This window comes from Ceratotherium simum, chromosome 2 (assembly GCF_057802395.1).
Source record: "Ceratotherium simum simum isolate JZ-2026a chromosome 2, ASM5780239v1, whole genome shotgun sequence".
In the NCBI taxonomy this organism is placed as follows: domain Eukaryota; kingdom Metazoa; phylum Chordata; class Mammalia; order Perissodactyla; family Rhinocerotidae; genus Ceratotherium; species Ceratotherium simum.
The window spans coordinates 64,309,803-64,336,029 of NC_141901.1; the positions used below are offsets into that span (position 1 = coordinate 64,309,803).

Genomic DNA, 26,227 nt, shown 5'->3' on the forward strand with positions numbered 1-26,227 from the left:
GCATATGTCTTACCAAGTCTTCTAGAGTATCATCCAACCAGCGTTACACCACTGATGGAATGAATCAATATCATTTTCAATGAGATTTTAAGATGATCCAAATATCTCCAGACTATGTTATGAGAGAAGGAAGGGAGTCAACATAGTCCTTGATCAAAGCTGCAATTGAATATTATTTGTGTCACAGGAGTGAAAATTGTTTCTGATCCTCTTTCCAATTGGAATTTTTAAAGAGTACATTTCCCAAATCAATGACCACATTCCATATACATGAAGCCTTATTAATCTATTTTTCCTCATTTATCTAGCAATAAAACCACATCTAGAACAGTAGCTATAATCAAGAGTATCACTTGTTTGAGCTTGTGGTTTTCTGTAGTCATTCTCCAGAACCATCCAGTTTCTGCAGGATCCAGACTGGTGACTTTAATAAAGCTATGATAGTGAGTAGTGACTATTACTCCTGTATCCTATAGGTAATTAATAGACATCCCCCTCCTCCCAGGCTGCAATTTTTCTTTATTTTCTATCTTGGCCAGGGACGGGGAGTGGTGGCAGTTTCAGAGGTTCCATTTGGCCATTTCTCTACTATAATATCTCTTTCCCTACAGGCCAAGAATCCAATAGGAGAGTTCCTCTAACTGCCAGTATGTCAATCGTCACTATGCACTTGGGGGCCTAAGAAATGACCACCATGTGGGTCTGGGGACCTAGTGGACCCACTATAGTTGGAATTTAGCCAGGAATTAATTTGTTTCCTGGCCCCTATAAATCTCCACTCTAACAGGGCGGACCATGATGACATTGGGTCTCTGAGATCAACCCAGACTCTATGTTCCTTGAAATGTTGAAGTATTCCCTTTCCTCAGAGGGGCTTCTGAATTAAGATGACCCTTCAGTGCCATCTTAAGTTGGGCTGAGAGCCTTTTTTCCCCTATGTTGATTAGTCACTGGATGTGAGCTGCTCTGACATATTTGAGGGAACTTATATGAGTATGCTTGTAGCTGCACAGCCAGCAGTCATAGTAATTAGTCCTCCATTCCAGAAGGGACATTTGGGTGGTGTATCCCAGTGTCTACCACAGGAATGCTCTTGGAAACAATATCTGTAAGAGAGTAGGGTAAGTGTGATTGGGCAGAGAGAGAAATTAAACTGTGATGTAGTTGTAACAGAGACTTCTGCCAATTCTACTGGGAGCTCTGGAACCGGCATGGCCCTTCAGAGTCATCCTCAACTGAACGCCTTTGTTCCTTTGCTTCAACTAGCACTGGATGCAAGCCCTTCTTGGGGAAAGGGGTGTAATCTTTGTCTAAGGACAATGCTCAAGGAAGCAATCAACTGTGAGCTGCCAACAGTCAACAGCTCAGCTGGGGGATCGAGTGCCTTAGTCCTGAAGGGACTATCTGGGTGGTGAGCCACGGTCTCCAGAATAGGAGTCATCAGCACATAGATGATAATTTAGGCTATGGATATGGATGGGATCACTGAGGAGAAAACATGAAGAGTAAAGAGAAAAGGACACAAGACCCATCCTAAATCAAACTATTAAAAGCCAGTTAGAGGAGAAGAGCTGGTAAAGGAGATGGAAAAAAGCAGTCAGTATGGTAGAAGAAAACCCAGGGAGCAACATGTCGCTGAAATCAGGGAAGGATGGAATTGTTCACCATGTGGATGATGCTGAGAGACTGACAAATAGAAGATACAAACATGTCCATCGTTTTGTCAACAAGAAGGTCATTGGTAATTTTGACTAAAAGTATTTTAGCAAATAGTGGAGACAGAGGCTAGATTAGAGTGTGTTGAAGGGTAAAATGGACTTCAGGCAGTGGAGACAGCACATTAAGAAAACTTTTTTGAGTTTTACCGTAAAAGGGAATGTTACCGAACCAGGCCGTTTTGCCTGCCGCACAGTATGACAATCGCCAAGACAACAAGTTTGCAGCAGAGAAAGGGTTTATTCACAAGGCAGCCAAGTGAGGAGATGGAAGAACAAGTCTTAAATCCGCCTCCCCAAAAATGGAGATTAGGGATATTTATGGGATAAAGGGGAAGGTAGTCTGAAGTGTGGGGATAGGTGATTGGAGGTAAGGAATCGATGATCCATGCAAGCATAGTCAGTCTTCACAGCTGTTCATAAGACACACGTTCACAAAATGTTGGTGTTATCATGATCTGAGGGTGGAGTTTTCGGCCCCCTGACATCAAAGGCTCACCTATCGGGCATTTGCACAGGCCCAGTTGATGCGTTGGTGGTCTTGACTGGCCTGAACTAGACAAGGAGTAGACTCTTTGTTCCTGAAAAACAACTTAAATACCCGTCACCATGGTGACCTGAGAGTCCAAGATGTTATTTATAAGGAACCTAGTAGGAGTCTGATAATATATTGCTTATCTACCTGTGTTTTAAGAATAATCATTAATGGCTATCTGGCCACAGGTTTCAGGAACATAAAAATTGAAGGAGATAGTAGCTAGGGGGGATAATGGCTCAACAGAGGATTTCACATCTTTTTTTGTGTGCTTGCTTTTTAATTTGATAGCTACTGGAGTGTGTTTGTATGTTGGGGCAGAGATGGATGATCCCGGAGAAAGGGTAGGAGAAGAAGGATAAGGGTCAGTGTCTAGTGGGCAGAGGCAATGGATCCCAAGGCAGAAATGGAGAGAATTGTCTTTGGTAAGCAGAGGACTCTGAGAAAAGAAGATGGAGAAAGACAAGGGCAGAATTACTGATTTGGCGGTGAGAGAATAAAGAAGTTCCCACTGATGCCTTTTATTTTCTCAATGAAATATAATTGCCTTGAGTAGGTAAATACCTGTTTGTACATTGAAGCTTTGTTCCCACCCTGAACTATATTGGCCCAAGGCTCTGCTTCTCATCATCACACAGGAAGAGAAAAACAAGGTGTGGCTTTGCTGAGCTGACAGCCACGGGCATATGTCGCTTTGCTTTTTTGCCTTCTTTCCTTTTTCTTCCATTTACAGTCATGTGTGCCAGCTTTCAGACTGGTAAACATAGGGTGTGGCTAAAGGGCAAAAGGTGATGAGATCTCAATCTGAACTCACAGGCGTGATCAGCTGTGCTTCCTCATTATAATCAGGAAATCCTGGAATGACCCAGCCAGCAAGAGCCCATCTGGGGAGACAGAGGGGAGGGAGGGAAGAGAAGAGGAAGGCGTCATGTAGCAAGGAAGGGAGGGGCTCATCTCTCTTCTCTGGGCAAAATGGATCTTCATTTCTTTAGTCCATAGATTTGCATATATTCATATAAATGTGTGCACATTCAGTCTCTGCCATATTTTTTTTCCCTTTGAGGCTCTATTGTTTTTATAATCTCTTTCCTGACTAGAGGGGATTTCATTGCATTTATAGATAAAGATACAGCCAAGATGGTCAACATTCTATCTTGTTATGTTGTAAAGCATACAGATAGTAGTGGTAAAACAAAGAAAATAAAATAAAACAACAAAATATATTTATTGACATGGAAAAATATTCCTAATATATTGTTTAGCAATAAATGTAGCTTTTTAAAAATGTAGGTCATAGATATGTATGGAAAGATATATATATATATAAAAGTGTACACTTTTATATGGCTAACATTTATTAAGTGATTATTATGTGCTAGCTATAATGTTAGCTCTGGGTATTGAAAATAAAGGTGATATTTTTATTTTTAAATTTTATCAGTAGTTCTTAATTTTTCTATGTGCATTACTTTTGCAAATAAAAGTTAATTTTAGAGCCAGTATCAGGTCCCTGGTTAGTCCTGTCATTTACATACAGATTTCATGGTTCCTCCTTTCTGTTTGCAACCTATAATCGTGTCAGACATGAGGTTTGGGAGTTCTTTCCTTTTTTCTTCTCTAGTCTGACGTTTTCCTGCTCTTTGTAACATTTGCCATCGCTTTGGGTCTGAGTTTGGAATGTCCTATAGAAGCTGAGTGTCTCCTGGGCTCCGTAAATCGCTAACAACCAATTTTGTGTGTTAAGCAACATTAGCTTAATCTAATTTGTATTCTCTTCTCAAAGAAGCTCTCCGACTTTTGAAAAGCCTATGCATGGCCCCGCATTACTTCAGTGTCTATGGGTTTGACCTCGAAATCTCTTAACTACTGTACTTGAGTGCTAGAAGCAGTTTCCTTGTGTGACTGCCTGCTTGCAGTTTATCAGAAAGAGGGCAATAAGTGTCTGCTCCACACTCTTAATTGTCTCATTCTCCACCCTACCTCCACTGCATCTCTTTTTGCACAATGAGAAAGAAAACTTTGCCCTTTCTCTCTTATAAAGTTTGGGCACAAGAAGATACATAGTAAAAGTGTGCTCAAAGGAACCGACTGTTTCTGCATCACATGTCTGTCTCATTCCAATCAGGAAAAGTTACCTTGGCAACCAAATAATGGAGTTTGTGTGTTTTTTTAACCTTGCTCTCTGTCTGCTGTAAATTTAGTTTCCTCTTATCGAGTTATCCTGCCTCTTAAATTCTGAAAGACATGTGGTTTGGTTAAGCCTACTGGCCGTGACAGGCATGTTGTTAAAATGACTGGAAATCTTTGTTCTTATTTCTCGATCCTGAAGTTGAAAATTATCTGAATGTTGGCATCCCATAGTTCCTATTAAATCTCCCTGTTTCCTGTGGAGATCACAGCTAAAAGGGGCTGGCAACGCATTCCTGAAGGTGACATTTTAAAGAGAGTGGGAGGGTGCATAATCCCTGCCCGAAAAGAGAGGGCCAGAGAACCACTGGGATCCCATTTCCTGATTCTTCCAGGAGGCTTTCTGACCACCCTATTGGTTGATCTTCCTGATATTGTGCGATTCCATCATAGTTTCCAGGGAGTATTTTCCTGAGCTGGTTATGCTTATTTGACTGAACAGGAAAAGAATACTCTTTTTATAATTCTAAACTTTTCTTTTTGGACGCTACTCCTCGCCACTTAAACTCTTTGAATAATATCCTAATTTGAATAAAAAGAAAACAATAAGTAAAAGTATAAGAAAACACACTCAGAGGCTAAATCGTTGTCTTTTGTTTCCTAGCTCGTACGTGCTCTGCACCACTGCTTGTTTCTGATTGCTGGTTTCCCCTGCAGTTATCTGGATCTGACTACCCCTACCAGTCGATTCGTGTGCCTCAACTTCACTCCAAATGCCCCTTGTTAGTTAAGGGCGGGGCTGGGCCTTGGGAAAGGAGACTGAATGGTAAATCTCGGCCTTGGTCACAATTAGAAACATAACTCGGAACGCATGCTCCATTCCAAGTGGATTGGTGACTGCTTCTTTGCGAAGATCAGAATATTCACTGCATTTTTTTCCCTGTCAACTCTGGCTAGAGGACATGGCATTGCTCTCAATGAAAGTAAAGCAGAGAGGAAGATACCAGAAGCAGATCCCCAGGACATTCCACGTCTCTGCTCAATTCTTGATAGGATTTTAAGAGTAAATAATCTCAGCACCACCGTCTGTCATCTCAGGATGGACATCATGGATGGCTCTAAATGCTTAACAATCACCTGTACACGTTGTTCTTCGTGGGATCTGTGGATTAAATGATATGTACACAAATGAAACAAACACGTAGATACAGATGTTATGTGATTCAATGACATCCCCATTTATACAAATCATATCTTAAAATTTAACAACTAATAAATATTACACATTGAAGTTTGTCTTTACTAACACCTTATGCCCATCAATAACTGGGGTACTGCAGCAGGCTTCATTTCTTCCAAGTGCCTCTGATATCACTAATAGTGAAGTTTCCTAAAAAGTCACAGCAGCTTGAGGACAAAAAAGTCTCGTATCTCAAAACAACAGAGAAACTTGAGGAACTAACCTTGGTCACTTCCAAGCCATAAAGGATCTGGCCTCTCCACCCCTTCTTCCTCTGAAGCAGGAACCTGTGAAGCTATTTCTTCGTTCTGAAAAGAGGAACCCTATAGGAATCCTCCCCATTCTCCCTGAAGAACAAGCCAATCAAGGAAGTCAGAGGGAAGACGGGGATGCCAGCAGGAGAGGAAAGAGATGAAATATGCTATAGTTTATAGTTTATATAGTTTAGTTTATACAGTCTTTTTGAAAACTCTCCTTTTATTCCTCTGTCTCCCCTAATGTTTAAAATATCAATCACTTAACCACTCTAAATTTCATTTTGATTTGATGCTAACATCCACCTTGATTCAAGAAGATGCTGAGAAGTAACTCATAGCAAATAACTATATATTCTTTAGGTAGAATTCATCCTTTTCTCATTCTCAAAGATACACACACTCACTCACTTACTTTTTTTTCTAGAGTGAATGCTCAATCAGGTTTTCTCATTACGCCACCCATTATCTTTCAGCAAAACCTCACAGAATAAAAAATATGCCGACAGGGCTTCACACACTACCTCCAAATGCCACAATGGCACAATTGTGATTGGTGAGTGAGCTGGCTATCCGTGAACAGAAGTTGAAAGGAAACTTCAAAGGGCCCTACTTATGATGGCCAAGATTGTAGAAATTAGGATTCCAGTATATTTTATTTTCAGTAATTTATGGGGCAGAGCACTGTGAGCAAGGATGCAAGAAACGAAGCAAGAGGAAGAGGGGAAAAATGTGAACAAGAAGAGGAAGAAATAAGGACAAATGACAAAAGATGCTAAAAAAGGGAAATTAAATACAATTTTAAAAATTAATAATGCCCTAAACAGAAAAGGGACAAGTAATTTGGCCTGCAAGAACAAAACAGAACGGTGGAAGAGGAAGTGGTTAAATCCGTCCAGGAAAAAAGCTGGAACCAAAATCACACGGAGACCTCTTCTGTTAGCAGTTTTGAGTGGCTGAAATCTGTGAGCTTGTTTCCAATTGCTGACTTATACTGCTCTCTTTACCAACACCAAGATCAAAATAACAGTCATCAGACTATTAGTCAGCACTTCTAATAGAATTGCATCAAAGATTAATCATCTCTGAAAAGGAGTTCCCCATTCTTCTCTTCAAAGTAATGGTTTGTAGACGAGTCATCATAAGATACTTTTCGAGTTCCATGTTCAGAGTTACTGTAGGATAATTTGATTTATATAAAATCTTCACTCGAAAGTCTAAATTTTTGTTTTGAACAGCATGCTTTATTGGAATGGGCTTAGAGGACAATGAAACCTGGATTCAGTCCTAGCTCTGCCATTACTAGTTCTGTGGTCTTAAACAAATTTTTTTTACTTCTCTGAGCCTCAGTTTTTTCCTATATACAATGGAGATTCTAAGGATTAAATGAGAGAGCCAATAATCTTTCTCATCTGTACTATGTAATAAGAGCTCGATAAATTATGGCAATGATTATAATCACATTAAGGAACCAATGCTCACATATATAGAAGGACAAAAGAGAAAGATCTGGAAAAAGAGCTAGAGTGATAGGGGATGTAAATGTGTATATATGGAGAAAGACAAAGGGGTGACATATGTGTTTCTGGGTATGCACATGCCTGTGGGTGTGCCCAGTGTGGGAGCAAAGTGCAAGTGTGGGAACAAGGAGAAAAAGAAACCCAATCTCAAGAAGAGGATAATGAAGAGGAAGAGGAAGGGAGACCCCATTGGGTGGAGGAGGAGAAATTTGACTTAAAAGCATATAATCTGCCACTGTCTCCAAGTCGACGGACAGGAAGCCAACTGCCCAGGGCCACTAACATCTGGGTGCAGGCCAGTCACCTAGACAGTCAGGGTACCATAAAGCTAATAAACAATGAGCTCCTTGAAGACAATACCCATACCTCTGTAACAGAGGCAACTTTTTAAAGTGTTTTTCTCCTTTTGTCTTCCTGAGTAGAAATCTTCACACTAGTCAGCTTTAGGTAAGGATTTGCCCCAAAGGAAAGTTTGAATTCATTATAGAAGGAAAATAAGAAAAAGAGTAATGCTCTGCTTCTGTCATTCAGAAAACATAGAGTTATGCAAGCCTCTTGAAAAGAGATTTGCTGAGCTCCTTTGTGAGGCCTTAGTATTTTAACAACTAAGCATGGAGGCTTCGGATCTTAGAGGTCTACCACAACAAGGTGACAAAAAAGTAACTTGTTTGTCACTAAGATTTAGCCAGGTGAATGAAGTCAGGAGGAAGATATGATGAAAAGAAAGATCTGCTCTTTGTTAGTGTGGGGAATTGTGGGAAGTGGGGAGAGAGGGAGGGAGGCAGAGAGAGACGCAGAGAGAGGAGGGAAATGGGGACGGTTGTCCTAATCGCCCCTTCCCTAGCGCTTCTGCGTTTGGCCCAGGGAGGGAAATGTGCACTAAGAAAGCGAAGTTACCGCCAAAGGCAGAGCAGGGGAGTCATTCTTGAACTGACTCCCTGTGGACTCTAAACAAGGTGGCCCTGGGGGTGGCATGCCCCCACACAGACCTAGGGACCCGCCCACTCCGAGGCAGAGTAGTAGGGTCAGGCAGAGGTATGGAGAGAGGACCTAGAAACCTCAAGCATCTCTGCTTGTCAGAGGCAGGTGAGGCACGGGCTGGAGGAAAGGCCAGCCAGACTTCAAAGAGCTCTCTAGCACCAGGGGAAGCTGAAATGAGGGCAGATCAGCCTGAGCACACTGCAGACTCTGATCAGGCTGGAAGACCAACCGCAGGTCACACCCACTCAAGTCTCAGCCACAAACACCCACAAGGCAAGCAGCACCGAGTGGAAAAGGGACAACAGCCTGGACAATCAGGGCCATTGGAGAGCTGTGCCTGGGGACACCAACTCCTCCCCGCCACCGCAAGTCTGCATAAGCCTCAGCACGCCCCGCCTGCTCCAGACAAGCCAGGGAGGAAGAGGTTATCTGAGAGCCTGAGCATTTTTAGCCCAGGGAAGCAGAACAGCGTCCAAATGGAGTCAATTACAGGATGGGACTACATTTTAAACCAAGTATTTAGTTAATGTTATTCCTCCCTTGAACCAGAAAGTAAGGGCTTGGGAAGGAAGCCAAATAGTATAGACAAAATAAAGTTCATTTTTCTACACATCCAAGTTGTAATGTAGGTTAAAATTTTGCAATTCCATCACACATATTCTTTCTCTGATTTCATGCAAAAAGGCCATTCAAGCAGAAAACGTAATTGATGACTGGTAGAACTTTCAAAGCAATGAATTCTTTGAAAGAACAGGCATATTCATCTGTGTAGTCTGGTTTTAGTGGGGAGGATCAAGTGACTGAGGAGGGAAAAGAGGAAAATGAACTGGCTGTGGGCAAGGATTTTGTCTATTTTGTTCACTGATGCGTTGGCAAGGCCTAGAGCACAATAGATGCTCCATAAACGCTTGTTAAATGAATGAACAAATAGACATTTGAGTATCTATCTTGTGCCAGACACTTAAAACATGATCCTATTCAATTCTCACAATAGCTTTGAAGTTGTATTATTAGCACCATTTGATACATAAAGAAATGAGTTTAGATGAGATGAAAAACTTCTCCAGGGTTACATACCTAAGAAGTGTGTGATGGGGACAGAATTCAAACACAGGCCAAACTGACCACTGTGACTTCTCAATGTGCTTCCTCCAAGGAGGGAAATATCTTTGTATAGATGCAATTCCAATAATATTTCCATCTACCTTCCATTTTATATTACAAGCAAGATCCTGATGTTCACTGCCAAGACCAGACTCTCACTGCAAAATGATTCTTCCGCTGCCACGATCACACTACGAAGATAACACCGTATTGGGGCAGTTGTTGCATCTAAGTTGAAATGCCAATAGTTATCTGGACAGAAAGAAATCACAGGAAAGAGGAAAGAGCTGTTTGGGAAACCAAAATGCAATCCCAGAAAAAGGAAAGGAAAGAAAAAAGGGAAATCATGACCATAATCAGTATTTTAACTGAAATAAGCGTTTTTAAACGTCAAAAGAACACTTGAGCTTTATGTAATAGAAAAAAACAACAGAATAGGCCAAATTGCATAAAATAAGACTTTTCTTGGGTTTCTAGTGACGTTACAAACCACAAAAGGCTCTGCCATCTATTTAAATTACAGCATGAGTTTCTACCCTCTGGTGGGTTGTTTGGTTAAACACCAACCTCTACAGTAACGTTTGCCACGCCCTGCTGCTTTGATCTGAGGCTTCCTCTAAATTCAACAGACATTCACACTGCTGCAGAAGCAAAATCACTGTAATTTCAAAGACTTGCCTTCCATTTCTCCCAGTTATAAAAATTAGCAAGGGCCAATAGCCTAAGGGTCTAAAGAAAATCTGGCTGCATCTAAAAGAAACGAAGCTGGAGGCATAAAAATGGAAATCTAACCAGCATCAGAAATATTTCACTTTCAATCATTGCTCTTGCTAATACAACTATGATTTCCAAATAGTACAAGGAAAAGAGAAATGATTAGGAGTTGGGAGCAAGTCACATCTCTAAAATGAGACAGTTGGACATGTTAATTCCTGAGGTCCCTCCCAACTCAGTGGATCTGTGATTATGAGTCTGGGAAGCCTGAAGAAGTTTTCCTGGCTTCTCTGTGTAATGGAAAAGCAAAGCCCAAATTCACTGGTCACCCCCTATGTGGCTTGGGGGAAGTTATTTAACCCCATCAGCTTAAGATTCTTCATACTCAGTGGACAGATAGTGATCCACAGTTCACAGGATTGTTGTGTATAGCTAGTGGAAAAATGGTAAAGTCCGACGTGCTCATACACTCTTTAAAGCTTTTAATTTTTAGATGAAGGTGGGAACTAGTATTTGGAAAGTGCCTAGAACGCAGTATATGATGCACTTGGCTGATTTTTCTCATGATCTTACTAGATTGTACAACCTGGCACCCTTTAGAAAAGTTGAGAGGCTCTTGTTTTTGTATCCAGCATCACAACACAGTGGAAATCCAGGTGCTGGAGACATCGCATTCAGATATGTGGCAGCCTCTGATGATCAGACAAGCCAACCAAAAAGCCTCCCTAACTCGGAGTCTCAGAACACTAGATGGCCTATTCTCCCATTTCACCCAGGGCTGTCACACCCCAAACCACCAGAAGGAGTCTGCTCCATGTGGGACTGACTGAGCACCCAGGGTGGACTTCAGGTGAGCAACTCAGCTCTGAGAGCTCAGTTATTCCAATTTAAGTCAGGTGGCAAAATAGGAGCCCTGAGGTCATGTGTGGCTACTATCATGTTACATTTTGCCTGTATAAGATTTTGAAATTGAATGAGTTACCAGCATTTAAAAATCAGGCAGTTACACATCAAAATTCATATTTTCAGCTCCCTTTAGAATACCTAAGTACACGGGACTCACATTTTCAGCTGTCAGCAAAGGGCTGGAGGAGGTAAAGTCTTCTCCATTGAGATGGACATTTACTCTCAAGTTCCTCACAGTCCCTACCTGGCCCACTCCGGTGCCTGGTTCCTGAAGGCATTTGAGTCCAATCACAGAGTAAGAATGTCTAAGTGGGGCCGGCCCCGTGGCTTAGTGGTTAAGTGCATGCGCTCCGCTGCTGGCAGCTCGGGTTCGGATCCCGGGCGCACACCGACGCACTGCTTCTCTGGCCACGCTGAGGCCATGTCCCACATAGAGCAACTAGAAGGATGTGCAGCCATGACATACAACTATCTGCTGGGGCTTTGGGGGAAAATAAATAAATAAAATTATAAAAAACAAAACAGAATGTCTAAGTGGACTAGAAAAACTCCTCACCTGCCAGAATGCAACTGCTTCAGGATCTGAGTGGCTCCTTGGGCATCTAGTCATGAAGCTGATCTAACAAGAGAACTGTTGTAGGGACCCCTGAAAACCAAATGATGAAAGACACTGGCAAACAGTGTCCTGTGAAAGGTCCTGTGGCAAACAGGCTGGAGGTCCTTACAGCACTCCGACGAGGAATCAGGACCAGGACAGAAGCACTGTTTTAATATTGCAATTGCTTTTCAACTGCTCTGCCATGCATGGTATATAAAATGTCCTTTTATAAGATATCATGTTAATTAGCCAACAAATATATGGAGACATTTCCACAATATAAAGGAATATTTCAGCGTACTTAAAGCTGAATTCACGCAGGGCTTCACAAAGTAAGTGCTTTCTAGATCCTACAATTCTCTTCAACAAAAATAAACCCAGTTCCATGGAAAATACTATAAGTCACAGAGGTCCTGATCTTAGCAAAGCTTGACAGATACATCCTTATTTTCTTGAAGCCCATACTTGGCTCATTTCAGTGGAATTACTTCTGTTTCTCTGTAGTGCTGTTTCCCAGTATATGATAGTTGTCAGCTGGAATGCCAGTCCCCGAATCAGGTCCTACTTGTGGGAAAGGGCTCCATGCACTTAGACTTTTATGTTAGTTCATCCCATTAAAGAGCTTATGCTTTGTTATCCTTTTCTGAACTTTGGCAGGGCCTCTTCATTCTCTTACAAGTTAAGTGAAAAGCAAAACTCTGCACTGGGCTGTTAACGATTCCTAGCGAGAGCGATGAAATGTGAATGGTGTTCACCCATTATTCACGTAGAGAGCCTCAAATCCCAGGGATACCCTACCAGTTCAAAAATACGGGAAACAAGGTTGCACTCTCAATTTATGCCCCTCCTTAAATGTCCCAGAGAAAGAATTTGGGAAGGGGAAATGATGCTGCCAACTTTACTTGCATTAGGCAGGATGTTGCAGCCTCTGAAATAAGAGTTAATGCTATGGATTTCCTCCAAACTACAGAAAAGTTCATGGAGGGACATATAAAGAATGTGGATAGTTTCTAACACAGAGAAACTATAGTAGTCCCTGATGTCTAAGATTTCTTTTGTATGGAACACAAATTGCTCTTTTTCCTTCAGATAGATTTAAATGAAAGTAGGGAAGAAGTAAAAGTGCTTTCAACAATAAGAAAATGTTCCTATTGCTTTGTTCCAAATGGAAGTTTCCTGTCAGTTACCAGCGTATTCTTAATTGATAATGAAATGCCAAGTCTAAAGTGAGCTTACTGTAGCAACACAGACACACAATTCCATATGAGTCAAAATTCTGCAAACCACCTAATAACATCACACAGTGCCAGACTCGACCCTGACGTGATGAAAGGCAGTTGTGGTGGCCTGAAAACTGTCCTCACCAAGGAAGAAATTATAACATTTGATCACTGCATGGTTTTTCAGCGAAATTCATCTCTTGTGGGCTTTTCTCTTCCATGTTTATTTAATTCCTCCAAATTCCCCATAGGCTTATTCTATCGATTGTGCAAAAATTTCATATAAATAATTGTTTCTTATATGAGACGCTGATAAAATCATATATTGCTTTTCAAAAGCCACCTATCCATAAATCAAGAAAGTCTATTTTAAAACACAAAGAAAAATAAATGTCTATTCCTCAAATTAAAAGTATTTTAGGTTTTCAATGTTGAGCATTGCATTGAGTTAATACATTTATTCTAAATTTTTACTTTAGGGAGGAACTATTTAATTCATTCCTATTTTGAGAAGACAAACAAAATATTGAGCAATTTTTTTTTCCCTAGTGGAAATCTGATGAGTATTTAGGCATCTAAGATCCCACACTACCAATCCTCCAGTAGTTGGCTGCTATGAACATTTAGGTATTAACACACACACTTTGAATAGTGTTTAACCTAGACTTGTTGAGAATATCTAACACTGGCCTTTTTACAAATCTGGTAGAAAACCCGAATCAGTATAGAAAGAAACTAAATAAACAACCCTAGAAGTCAAAAATTTCTCTATCTGCAGGCCACATAGACCTCAGCACAGCTCCTGTCCGTACAGTACCCCTTGAAGGAAAGGATAGTACAATCCAGAAATCTCCTTTACCTTTACCCTGGTAACAGGTTGAGTAACCAAACTGCTTGTATTGAATTCCTCAGAAAATGAACAGAGTAGAAATCTATTTGACACGAATCACCTGCAGATGTTTAAATTCCTTCAACCCATTTCAATTTTTGCTACTCAGGGCCACAATTCAAAAATAACTGATTATGGAAAATAAAAACCATAAGACACTGAATGAGTGTCGTTTTTAAAAGAAAAACTAATAAAAGGAATATATGAGATAATGTATAGAAAACTGCTTTTCAAACTATAAGTTATTATGTGGGTGTTTTTGCCCCTTTAAATTAAGGGATCCTTGTGGGTACGTTTTGTAATTCCTTATGATTCTGCAACTCTTACCACAGTGCTTATTTAGTATAATAATTCTGCAGGGGAAATATCTGTTGACACAAAATATTCAGATAATTGAGGCAAAGGATTTTATAGATTGAATAATCTAGGTAATTCTTTGATATCCTAATTCACTTTGCACGTGTGAATGGGAATATGAAAATCTGTGTTTTTCTAAATGCTGCACTGATGAGCATGTAGACAAGGAAGAGAAACCAAGAACTATTTCTGCAGGTGGCCTCATGAAGCTAGCTGAAGCAGAACAGCATGTGAGAACTAACCACTATTTCTGGTGCCAGAAGAGATCTGCAGAAGCTTGGTAACTGAAGAACCTCTAGGTATATGATAGTCAATATCTTCACAAGTTATTTAGTACAAGTCTTCTCTTATTTTAGAACATAACTTTACTGGTGACTTAAAGTTGTTTTTCCCTGAAGTGTCTAGACAGGCACAAGAGAAACCCTGAAATTAGAAATAAATATACTTTCCTTTGTACAAAAAAAATGAAACCACCAGTCCACCCACCAGTAGATCTTTGAGGGGTAAATCGGGTAATGGTTAGTGGCATCTGAGCTATTGGCATTCTCAAGGGTCCTCCTCATAAAAATGGCCCTCCAATGTGAGAGGGCCAGGTTGGGTTCAGTGGGATTGGTGCCGGGTCTTTGGCTGCTCCAGAGTTAGCCCCAGCTCCCTGGCATAAGTAGTCACTGAAGCATACAGTACACAAAGGCCAATCTACCTTCTCTCTCTAGTCCTCTAGATGATTTGCGATTGCTCACCATTAGATGAATTTGATCACAACGATATTAACAATTAAGGACGTGCCAAGTTTTCTCTTGAGTTGTGCATTTTTGTCTCCTTTCTCTTTCATCTGAGTTAAATAAAGACACCATCTAAGATTTATTCAAATGTAGACTTCATTTGCCCATTTTAACCCAAGAGGCCCCACCCAGCAGAGTTCACAGCAGTGCTTTAGAAAGAAAAGCACAAACTAAGGTGAGACAGAAACTAAAAACAATCTTGGATGCTTTGATTTCAAATGGGGCCCAGAACAACCTGAAAAATTGTATACAAATACTGATATTTGCAACAGAATCCAATTACATAAAGGACTTCTCTCCATTCCAAATCTAAAAGTTAATTTCACATTATTTAACTTTAAGTTATTTAGTGATATTGGTTATATAAAAGCCAAAGATTTAAGAGCTGCCAACATTGATCATATTTGCTAAATGAAATTATTTTACACTGCTTAAAACTCAATATATTAGGGGAAGTGTACAACAATGGGCAAACTCATGAAAAGAAGAACTGTTTCTCGCCAAATCAGGTTCCCTGGACCCCAAAGGGAAGGAGCCACTGAAGCAGCAGAGCTGGAGGAAGGACTCCTGTAAGCTCTGTGAAGCCAGGGACCTTGCTCATGGTTTGCCCAGCACCATTGCATACAGCATTGTGCTGGCATTCTTGTAATGGACGGGTAAATGGATGAGTGCACCATCAAGAAGGGTGGGACCAGGAAGCATGAGCCACATCAGGGCTTCCTCTAGGGTTGTTCTTTCTGCCCTGGTATCAACAAAGCAGCAGCAAACTGGAGCAATAATAGGATCAAAGCTCTAGGGAAATAGATAAGCAGCTAACTACCTTCCCCCCTAGCATCAGCCCTGGTAGCTCTGCCTCTTCTCTCCTGTTTCCATTCCTCCTTGTATCTAATTAGCCTGTCCCCAAAGGAAGCACGGCAGCACCTGAGGCACTTCTTCTCTGCCCTGGCTGAAGGAAGAAATCCTTAGACAGAGCTGAGCACAGGTAAACGATGTATCTAGCCAAAACAAGCTTATAATGTCCTCAAAAGCATTAGCCTGTCTTCCATTTCTTTTGTGTCTCTGCCCATTACTTCTAACAGTGCAGCCCTTGCATCCAGGACAAGTGTTATTATTTGACTGAATGTCTTTTATAGTTTAGTCAGGTGGTAAGAAATGGTTTGGCACACTCCAGATTGTATGTCACCGATATGAATAGGTTTCAGTATCCTTGCCACTATGTAAAAGTTCATTCTTCGTAAGGTTATTTAGAATACACCATATATTCCTAAAACTGAAATCTGAATGTCAATCAACTTTTATTGTGACAGTTCCATTGCAACCCTAGACTTTTCCAAGACCCAGAAATTCTCCAGGGATTACAAATAGCAATACTAAGCCAAATTCTCATCCTATAGAAGCAAAGAGAGTATCATCGGGTCACAATTATTTAGCATTTTAATGTTTTGGTTCTAGGACCTAGGAGAGTGCTAAAAGAGCAGGAGTTCCTTCTATGGAACTCTTTGGATGCTACATTCTATTGAACTCTTTGAAAACTTGTTCCATAATTTCACAGGGAAAGTCCCATATAGCCCTCATACTCTGAAGTACAAGTCTACCATATTGATTTCTTTTTAATTTCACACGTCTTAAGAATATTTTTGAATAAGTTTAGACAAATATATACACCTGAGTAAACAATACCCTAAAAATTAAGATATATAACATTGTTAACAATCTAGAAAGTTCCCTCATGTTCCTTTCCAGTTTATCCTTTCCCCCAGGCAACCACTGCTCTGAATTCTACCTCCATAGATTAATTTGTCTGTTCTTGAATTTCACATAAATGGAATCATGCAGTATGTACTCTTTCCTGGCTGGCTTCTTTTGCTCAACATCTTATGGTCTTGAGATTTATGCAAATTGTTGCAAGCATCGGTAGCAGTTCCTTTTTAAATTGTTGCATAGTATTCTATTCTACGAATTTACCACAATGTGTTTATCCATTATTAACACAGAAGCTGGTTGGGCACATCATGGTACTCCAATAAAACAAAATGTAGCAATTCCTGTTCATTCAACTCTGCAATCCACACTTGAATTTTGCTAATGACTATACCCAGAGATAAATCTGATTTTTAATCCTTAAATCCTCAAAGGGATGAAAAAGAAAGTATTGGAAAATAGGAATCACTGGAGTGTCTGAATCCAAGAAGAAAGAGCAAAGAGTAAGAGATAGGATGTGTTGGGGGAGATATCCTCAACATGAACCAAATTTGTTCTTCGTCCTGGCTCTTGTCAAGGATTGTGAAAAGACTGAATTAAATGAAGGTCTAAACCTCCCTCAGTATTATCTTCCTCCTCTGTCTCTTAGCTCTTTGACCACTGGTTAAAAATTCTTTTTCTTGGTAGACAAGCTAAAGTCTATTAGCTATTCAAGTAAACCTTGATTGCTTGGGTATTCTGAAAGATGACTCTAGTTCCAATTAGAAGCTGAAGGTGAAGGTGTCTATAAAAAACTATTTTGAGTCCCTTTCCTTGGACCATGTGAAGCACACATCAAAAAAGCAGGAAGGAAGTTTGGAGGAAATGATACAATTTATTATGATTCTCATGAAGAACTTACTACATCCATGGGGAAAGAATACTCTAATAGGTCCTATAAAGGTTTCTTTTGGTTATTTGTGATTCCTTCTCAAGATGTTTAAAACATAGACAAATCTAGTTTGATTTAATTAGCTAGGTGTCCACAGGAAACAACATCATTCCAGCTGACTATGGAGCAGGGAATATTTAAAAAAAAAAGAATAACTGAACATTATACAGAGATTAAAGAAACTTATTATTGCAAATACCATGGGTAAACAATGGTTCCTAGTTAGAGATTAATTTTTGAGCCAACTATTTACAAGATCAAATCTTTAACAGTTTTTTGTAGTTAGAATATATTTTTAATGTATCACTCAAGTATTATCCCTCGCTTCTCAATTGAAAATGGGGTTGCTAATATTTGGAATTACTTGAACTTCAAGTCCTCACTTTGTAGGATTTCCCCAATAGAGCCCATCATCTTTCTGAAGTTGCTTTTTCAAAGTAATAGCTCCCAAACAGAACTAAATTTGTAGTTGTCTAGAAAACATGACAGGTCTCAGACATGTACTGATTGGAGGCATGAAGAGTCAAAATCACACAAAAAGTACAGTCTAGGTTAGAAGTGCTACAAGACAACTAGAAGGATGTGCAGCTATGACATACAACTATCTACTGGGGCTTTGGGGGAAAAAATAAAATAAATAAAAAATTAAAAAAAAAAAAAAAAAGAAGTGCTACAAGAGTATTGCATTGGGCATATCCTTAACAAAAACCATGTCTAGAGCAGAAATTAATCTGATTTGAAAAGAAGTAAGGTTAAAATCTTTATAGTAAGACTTTTTACGTTGGGGAAAATTAGAGATGCCGTAAATCACAACCACAGTGCTGACATTACTTAATTGGAATCCAGTATCTAACTAAGATGAAGGCAAAATTCTTACTATGATAAAGTTTTGAATTTCTAATATCACTGGATCAACTTTGATTAAACAACTAAATTTTTCTACTTATAATTATGAGACTACAAGCAAGAACAAGCATTTGCTTATGTAAGATTTTTATTTGAATGTTCTGTAAAATTGTAATCACATTTAATGTTCTTGGAGTAAAATATTATTTTAAGTCATTTTGTAACTTTCCTTAGTATTTATGAGCCAATGGTACTTTTTACAAGAATATGTCAAGTATTGCTCAGATTGTTGGTTTTACTCCTCTTAAAAAATTCTACTTACGGTTTGGTTTTTCTGTGTGTTTTTTTTGGTAAGAAGATTAGCCCTGACCTAGTATCTGTTGCCAATCCTCTTTTTGCTGAGGAAAAAAGAGCCCTGGGCTAGCATCTGTGCCCATCCTTCTCTAGTTTATATGTGGGACGTCTGCCACAGCATGGCTTGATAAGTGGTGCATATGTCCACGCCCCGGGATCTGAACCCGCGAACCCCGGGCCACTGAAGTGTGGTACGCTAACTTAACCACTATGCCAGCAGGCCAGCCCCTCTACTTATGTTTCTTTAATCAAAACTTTATGGATGTTTATTTAGTATAAACATACAGTTACTAAAATTTTTTTTCATCCTCAGTTGTCAGGATATACTGAACTAAAACTAGATATTCATGTTGGGATACAACCAACCATCTTAGCCATTGCTTCTTCACCAGAACTAGGGCTCTACCCCACATCTGCCCAAAAAAACCACAGTCCATGACTGTCCAGTTTTCTTGGAATGAAATGCACTGTCTGAAGTTTCCAGGAAAAAAGCACATTTAGTCATTGGCTAATGTGCTCACAGGTGGGCAAGTGAGGCTATGCTCCCTGTCACTAATGAGCTCCCCAGTCCCACCAAGGTCAGCTGCCCTACCTCATCTTCCCCATGTCCTGTGAGTCACCACTGTGTTTATAAAGATTAGTCCAAGAGTATCTTGCATAGAAACACAAAATGGACACACTTTTCCATTATGCTTGACTCTGTAATGAAAGCTTTAGGAAGTGAGTGTAACATGAACTCATTCCTTCCGCCTCAGCAGACAGATGGATAGAGACATTCCAGTTTGTTTCCAGTCTTTTGTCTTCGGAGCATTTTTGGCATTTCCTTCAGGAAACTGGAGGTTGTGACCCAAGGTTTCCCCAGTGAACACACTTCTGTTTCCCACAGTTAACCTTACCCAGAAATGACATCTACTCTGTTAGGTGAGGTTTATCTTCATGTCCCAACTGTGTCCTGTGCATGTTCAATGACACTTGAAAGCACAAATTCTGAAAGTAACAATAGCACTGGAGGGCCAAACACACCAAAATGCTTCCATTTAATTCCCAAAGAAGATGACAATAATATCACAATAAGAATTAACTACTACGATAATTCTGTGATACTTGCAAAGTACCCTTGCTCTCATTTTATAGCTGGAGAAATTAATGACTAAGGAGGTTAAAGCTTTCAGACACTATGAATCAAAAGTTTTCAGATAAAAGGTGTATGCTCCTCAGCCTACATTCTGCAACTTGCTACTTCATTGATACATATAGTCCCATATTTTTCAGAGGGTAGACCGGGAGAAGCTAAGACAGTGTTCCGAAAAAAAAAAAGTGATTTAATACTATCTCCCGCATCCATATCCCCACTTCCCCAGCATGTTGGTGGAAAGCCAAGAATGCAAGCTTTTGTTGATGAGTTTGAACTGACGACTGAGTCTCATAATTTAAATTAGATTTACAACCACATTGTTGCATATTGTTTCCTAAAAAGCTCATGTTTTAGGACAGAATTATTGTACTTAATTTAGTTTGGCATGAATGCAATTTAAAACTCAAACAATTACATTTACTTGTCAATGTGGTATTTAGAGGTGGGTGATTTTCATCTCTTTACAACTCTTCAATGTTAACTTATTGAAGTTTCTCTTCCTGAAAAAAGAGTGAGCGGTTTCTTGACAAACCACATTTTTTTTCACACCCTAGTTTATCAAGGTGAAATCCTTTAAAGAATAACAGAAATTTCCCCTTAACTTTGATTCTAAAGAGCTACATAGTCAAATAGAATGTCTTAATAATTATTTTCCAAAAATGCTCTTCACAATGGAATCTTTAAAAAAATCAGTTTATTAATGTTTAAAAGTTGATAAAGCTATGTGCAAAATGATCCACAAAAGTCAGAAACCTATTAAATACTATTTTTTAAAAAAAAGACATTTCTTGGTTTAATTGCACTGAAAACCATACTAAAAAGACAGCAATATATTTTTATTCTTTGTAACATTTATACACATCTTCAATTAAGTATCTGATAAACAGCTGTACTGAAATCTTCTGACGTTCCCTATCAGTTAAAGTAATGCTTTAAGGGCACAAGAGGGTGGCATTTTCTTAAGAAATACACATTCAATGGTGTTAACACAGGTTAGAAAAATCCAATAAAATGCTGAAACAAATACATTCAAAAATCAGGAAAAGTACTTTTAACACAACAAAATATAACCATCCTGTTGGTTGAAATGATTCACACAATACTCTGACATAAACATCAACAAAAGTGCCAAAAAAAGATGCTGTATTTGTTAGACAAATTCGTTTAGAAATATCTCTGTGTTTACAAATTCACCCCCCAGTCAGTTTTCACCTTCTTTTGCTTGTTTGTTTCTCCTATGACACCGAGGATCCTGGCTGACACCATTTAGACAAATCCTTATGCATATTTCAGCCACAATGGATATGATACTGTAACATTTCATTGTAAAGATAAAAAAACAAAAATCAAAGTGACTACAACCAAATTCCAAGACACTGATCCGGCTGATGTGGAAACTTTGGCCTCAGCAAATGAAATTGCTTTACATCTCCAAACCATCTCCATCTCCTCACAGTCTACTCCCTGGACCCAGCCTAGCTGCTACAGATGATCAAGAAATGGACCATGCCACACCCCCAGCTCTGATGAATGCCAGGTAGTTAAAATATAAAGTAAAAGAATTTTGAGGAGGGGAGTGAAGGGGAAGGGAGGGTGGGATATGTAGAGCATACCTAGAGAAGCAGAAGTGCACACACTCAGTTGGGTTGGAAACTAAAGTCAAAGAAAACATCTTCTCCTCAAAGCTCCTGAGAGAGAGGCTTTCACACGGGGGATACTAGTCTTTGAGGAGGGGCCAAATGAACCCTTCAGGAGCTTGACAATGCTAGACCTTTGGCTCAGTGCAAAATCAAAGCTCCAGGGGGGAGGAAATAGATTCCAGGCGAGGACCTGATCTCCACCCTTCCCAGTGCATTGTTCACAGGAACTAACTCTACCCACCAACACCCGGCCGGACCAGGCCGTTCTTACTCTCCCCCTCCCTCCCTCTGGCTCGCAGCAGCTCCTCCCTGGTAGCAGTCGAGGCGCAGAGATTTTTTTCCAAACACTGGGGTGGTGGGTGACCATGCAAGAATGCTGCCCATGGGTTGGCAGCTTTCAGTTTTAGGAAGAAGAGTTGACATTTCCAGAGGACATAATGGTTTCTGGGTTGTCTCCATCATCCTTCTGGGGGTGGGAGGAGTTGTCCGACTTACTGCGGCTGAATTCCACGCCTGCGATGATAGGACGCTTGAATTTGCCAGTGGAGTCTCCGCTGGGACACTTGCAGCAAGACATGATTCGGATGAAGGCCCGGCGCATCTCCTTGTTGGTCAGAGTGTAAATGATGGGGTTGGTGCCAGAGTTGAGCACCGCCAACACCAGAAAGTATTCTGCTCTGAAGAGGATGTCGCAGGTCTTCACCTTGCAGCCCACGTCCAGCAGGAGCAGGATGAAGAGAGGCGCCCAGCAGGCGATGAAGACGCTCAGGACGATAATCACGGTCTTGAGCAGCGCCAGCGACTTCTCTGAGCTGCGGCTGGCCTTAGAAATGTTCTTGCGGAAAGTCAGACGGCGGCTGCGAGTCCTGACCAAGGAGTAGATCCTGCAGTATAGAATGACGATGGAGAGCAGGAGCAGAGTGAAGACAGTGGTGCAGAAGAGGATATAGTGCTTGTGGTAGAGCGGCAGCACCGTGGAGCAGCTGGACAGAGTGCTGATGCAGTTCCAGCCCATGATGGGCAGGCCACCCAGGATGAGCGAGATGACCCAACAGGCGCTGATCAGCAGGAAGGAGCGGAAGCTGTTGCTCCCGTTATGGAGTTTCATCTTCAGCATGGTAATATAGCGCTCAATGGCGATGGCTAGGAGGCTGAACACGGAGGCAGACAGAGCCACAAACATACTCCCTTCCCGCAGAAACCACTGCGCGGGGGTGAGCTTGTAGGTGGTGGCCCCAGACAAGAGCAGGTTGGCTGTGTAGGCCACTCCTGCCAACAGGTCTGAGAGGGCCAAGTTGCCAATAAAATAGTACATGGGTCGGTGGAACTTCTTGGTTTTCCAAATGGTCAGCAAGACAAAGATGTTCTCTAGGATGATAAAGCAGCAGATGAGAATGAACACCACTGAGGTCAGTTTAATGCCGTTCTCCTTGTCCGCGCTGGTATTCAGCTTTCCTGTGTAGTTGTAATGCCGGACGATGATGTCATAGTTGACGTAGTCGGAGACAGAGCTGCGTAGGGCCTTGACCAGCGGGATGCTGGTGGAGCCCATGGTGCGCTCTGCGTCCCCAGGAACCCGAGGATGGCGCTTCTCCAGACGAACGCTAGAGGGCGAGGCCGAGCGAGCCTTCACTTGCTGCGGGGGTGGTTCAGTCAGAGAGATCCAAGCTTTTTGTGTCGCTTTTCCTTGGCTGGAGAGGGCCTCGGAAACCGCAGCCTTAAACAAGTCACAAAGAGAAGCGAGTCAGGGAAAAAGCCACAGCACACTGGTATAATTCATCCTAACTAAGGCATTGCTCTAGTGTTGTTGTTTTTGTTGATTTAAGAAAACTTGGGGACATTCGATTTAAAAATTTCAAATTCTCATTTCTTGCAAAAAAGAGGAAGAAAGGGAAGAAAGAGAGGGAGAAAAAACAAAATTTTATCCAAACTGAACACTCCAACTCGGCAAGACGAAAACTTTCCCTATGGTCACATCCACTCAAATGGAAATGGGAAAACTGGAGAAGCGAGCCCCATTTAACTCCATTCACTCACCCTCCCCCGTCCCCACCTCTCCCAGGTTTCCAGACACGGTGGACTCACTCACCACCAGCTCTTGTTCTCTCCTCTGAAGAGACCCCACAGCCAGTATGAGGGCGGAGATGCACACCTCTGCCCCCCACCACTACCCAGCTAAAAGAGACAAGAACCACCTCCTAAATGCCATGCAAGAAATTAGACTTGCACGAAAATCATTTGACAGCGTAAGTCATTCCTTAGGCTTTATTAATAACTCTCTAGGAGCAGGTGTGCTTTGGGTCCGAGGGTGCAGCGTGGTGTGGGCAGCCAAGCCCGCCCTGGCCTTTCGGTAAACAGGAAAGCTTAGCGCCTCCGTGAAGCAACTGCCTTTTCTTTCTTCTTCTTCTTTTTTTTTCTTGCAAGCCAGTGCAAGAAAAAATATAAAGGTACTCAGTAAGAATCATTCATAAGAGATTGCAATAAATCCCAGAAGTTTCGTACATTCATTGATCGCATAAGTATTTTTAGTTACCGTGCGTATAGCCAAAACACACACAAAGAGAAGTTACACTACTAATGATAACAGTACACAATACACGCCACTACGTTCCTAATCCCGAGTGCGAAACTACGCTCCAGAAATTCACATAAGCGGACGTCTGGTGCATTGCTAAGCTAGCGCCGGCAGTTTTATTTACTGCTCTCCCCCAACACGTTGCCTCCTCTCGTAGAACTAGAAAGTGTGGAGGGAATGAGACAGGCACTGGTTAGCAGAAGAAGTCTAGCTGTCAGTTGATTAAATGTTTCAAGATAACGCAGCAATGTGATAAAATTGGAGTAATAGAGGCGAAAGCAATCCCAACGATTCCCGGGCCAGTAGAAGCTGCTGGCGCCCAGAAGCTCCGCATTCCCTCCACCTAATTCCACACCCTGCTCTCGGGAGGGCAAGTTTAAGCCCGTAGCCCCACCACCCATATTCTTTGTCTATAGGATTTCCAAAAATAATCGCCTTCCCTCCCTTTCCTCCGACCAACCGCAGCTTCCCCTATCCCCCACCCCCAGTCGGTTCTGCAACTGAGACTTAACCCTTTTCCAAACTTCATAAATCACAAGTGCCCCAAGAACAATCCCATCGGGTTGGGCTCCTTAGTAGCCCAGAGATGCATGTTTCCAGCGCCCAGAGATGGATGTTTTAAAAGTTTTTGTTTTGCTTCATTCCTGTTTAAAAATTCGTGCCTGACACAGAAGCCCTCCCGCAGCGGGACTCCCCGGCGCCCCCAGCACCCGCTGGCGCGGCGCGCGGTCCCCTACCTCGCTCAGGCAGGACGAAGCTGCTTTCGCAGAGCTCCAGGTCTGCACGGCGCGCTCGGCATCTTGCTGCTGCCCCGGACTGACTACGTTGCGCTCTAAACTTACTCGAGTCGGGGTCCCCTCCCTCTCCGCACAGCTCCGGCCTGCGAGCTGAAGTAGCCGAGCGCCCCGCTGAGGCTGGTGGTTTCTTTAGAAAGAGATGGGGAGGGGTTTTCGCCTCAACCCCCCACGCCCTCCGCCAGTGGCTGGGGGCCCCCGGATCTCAGCTGCTGAGACTCTCTGTCCAGGAAAGAGTTTTTTGGGGGGAGAGGGTAGGAGGGGGCAGAAGCGAAAAAGAAAAAGAACCCCTCCTCCTCCACAGGCAACTGGGAAAAAAAAAAAAAAACTCAGAAGGGGAGGAGCCTGGTGCCCCCTAGACTCTAATGTATAAATCACAGCCCTCGCCCTGCTATCCGCTGCTCCCGGGCGGTGGAGACCGTTCTCCCGAGCCTTAGAAAAGAGAGGAGGTGGAAAGCCTTTGGAAACTTTTCTCTCGAAAAGTCTTAGGGGGAGAAGACGGCCCGGAGACTCGTAGCACACCTCTCTCGTCGGCTACCCCGCAGCCCTCGGGGGATCGGAGTCCCGAGACTGTGGCCGGGTGCCCCCGGGCCGCGTCAGCGCAGGCAGGCGAAACCGGAGCCGCGACCCAGCGAGTCCCGGCCGCGCTCCCGGGAGCAGAGGCTGGGAAGGGCCGCGCGAGGTATGGAGCAGGCAGCAGCCACCAAGGGCGAGTGGCCTGGGAGTTCCTCCTCTTCTCCCTACCCCGCCCCCATCCAGCTGCTGCCTTGAAACTTGTGGTCTGAAGGGCAGAAAGTGGCTTTCCCGGCGCGCACAGTGAAATGGGCCAGCGCCGCGCGAGGCGCTGGACAGGGGTTCCCCTCACTCGACTGGGCGCAAAGTCAGGCGGTGTGTCCCAGATCTGGCCAGTGGTGAGGCCTTTGAGGAGGTGGGCAGCTGCCCGGACCTGAGGGATTTAAAAAGCTGGGGCAGCTCAGAAATTTCCAAGGGGGAAGAGCCGCCGAGGCCAGCCCAGCCGAGGGCCTGCAGCTCCCCAGCCGGCGCCTTTCTCTCCCTTTCTACTTGGGAGGCAAGTCAGAGGCCCCCAAACATCAGTGCTCGCAACTCACCCACTCTTTCCTTTTGCTTAGATGTTACTTCAGAACGTGAGACTGAGAGGCGGCTTTGGTCAGCTCCACCTAAGTGACAAGCTCAGAGCACTTCTGCCCTGCGCTACTCTACAGACGGTTTCCACCCAGTCCCTGGTCGCACTGGCTTCCCATCCCTGCAGATGTGAACGCAAAACTTCTCTGTTGTGTGGTTTCAATTG

General features: G+C 42.2%; 1 protein-coding gene across 2 annotated transcripts; it reads right to left on the reverse strand.

Moving 5' to 3' along the window:
* Positions 1–20,586: 20,586 nt before the first annotated feature.
* On the reverse strand, positions 20,587–26,131 carry S1PR1 (sphingosine-1-phosphate receptor 1). 2 transcript variants are annotated; one of them, XM_014780104.2, is made up of 2 exons: positions 26,028–26,131; positions 20,587–23,266 (listed from the first exon to the last, which is right to left on the reverse strand). In XM_014780104.2, the coding sequence occupies exon 2, from the start codon at positions 23,099–23,101 to the stop codon at positions 21,953–21,955; it is 1,149 nt and encodes a 382-aa protein (XP_014635590.1). In that variant the 5' UTR covers positions 23,102–23,266; positions 26,028–26,131; the 3' UTR covers positions 20,587–21,952. The 2 variants fall into 2 exon arrangements, with proteins under 2 accessions (XP_014635590.1, XP_004420825.1); XM_004420768.3 differs by lacking the exon at positions 26,028–26,131 and adding an exon at positions 24,862–25,679.
* Between the last annotated feature and the right edge of the window lie 96 nt (positions 26,132–26,227).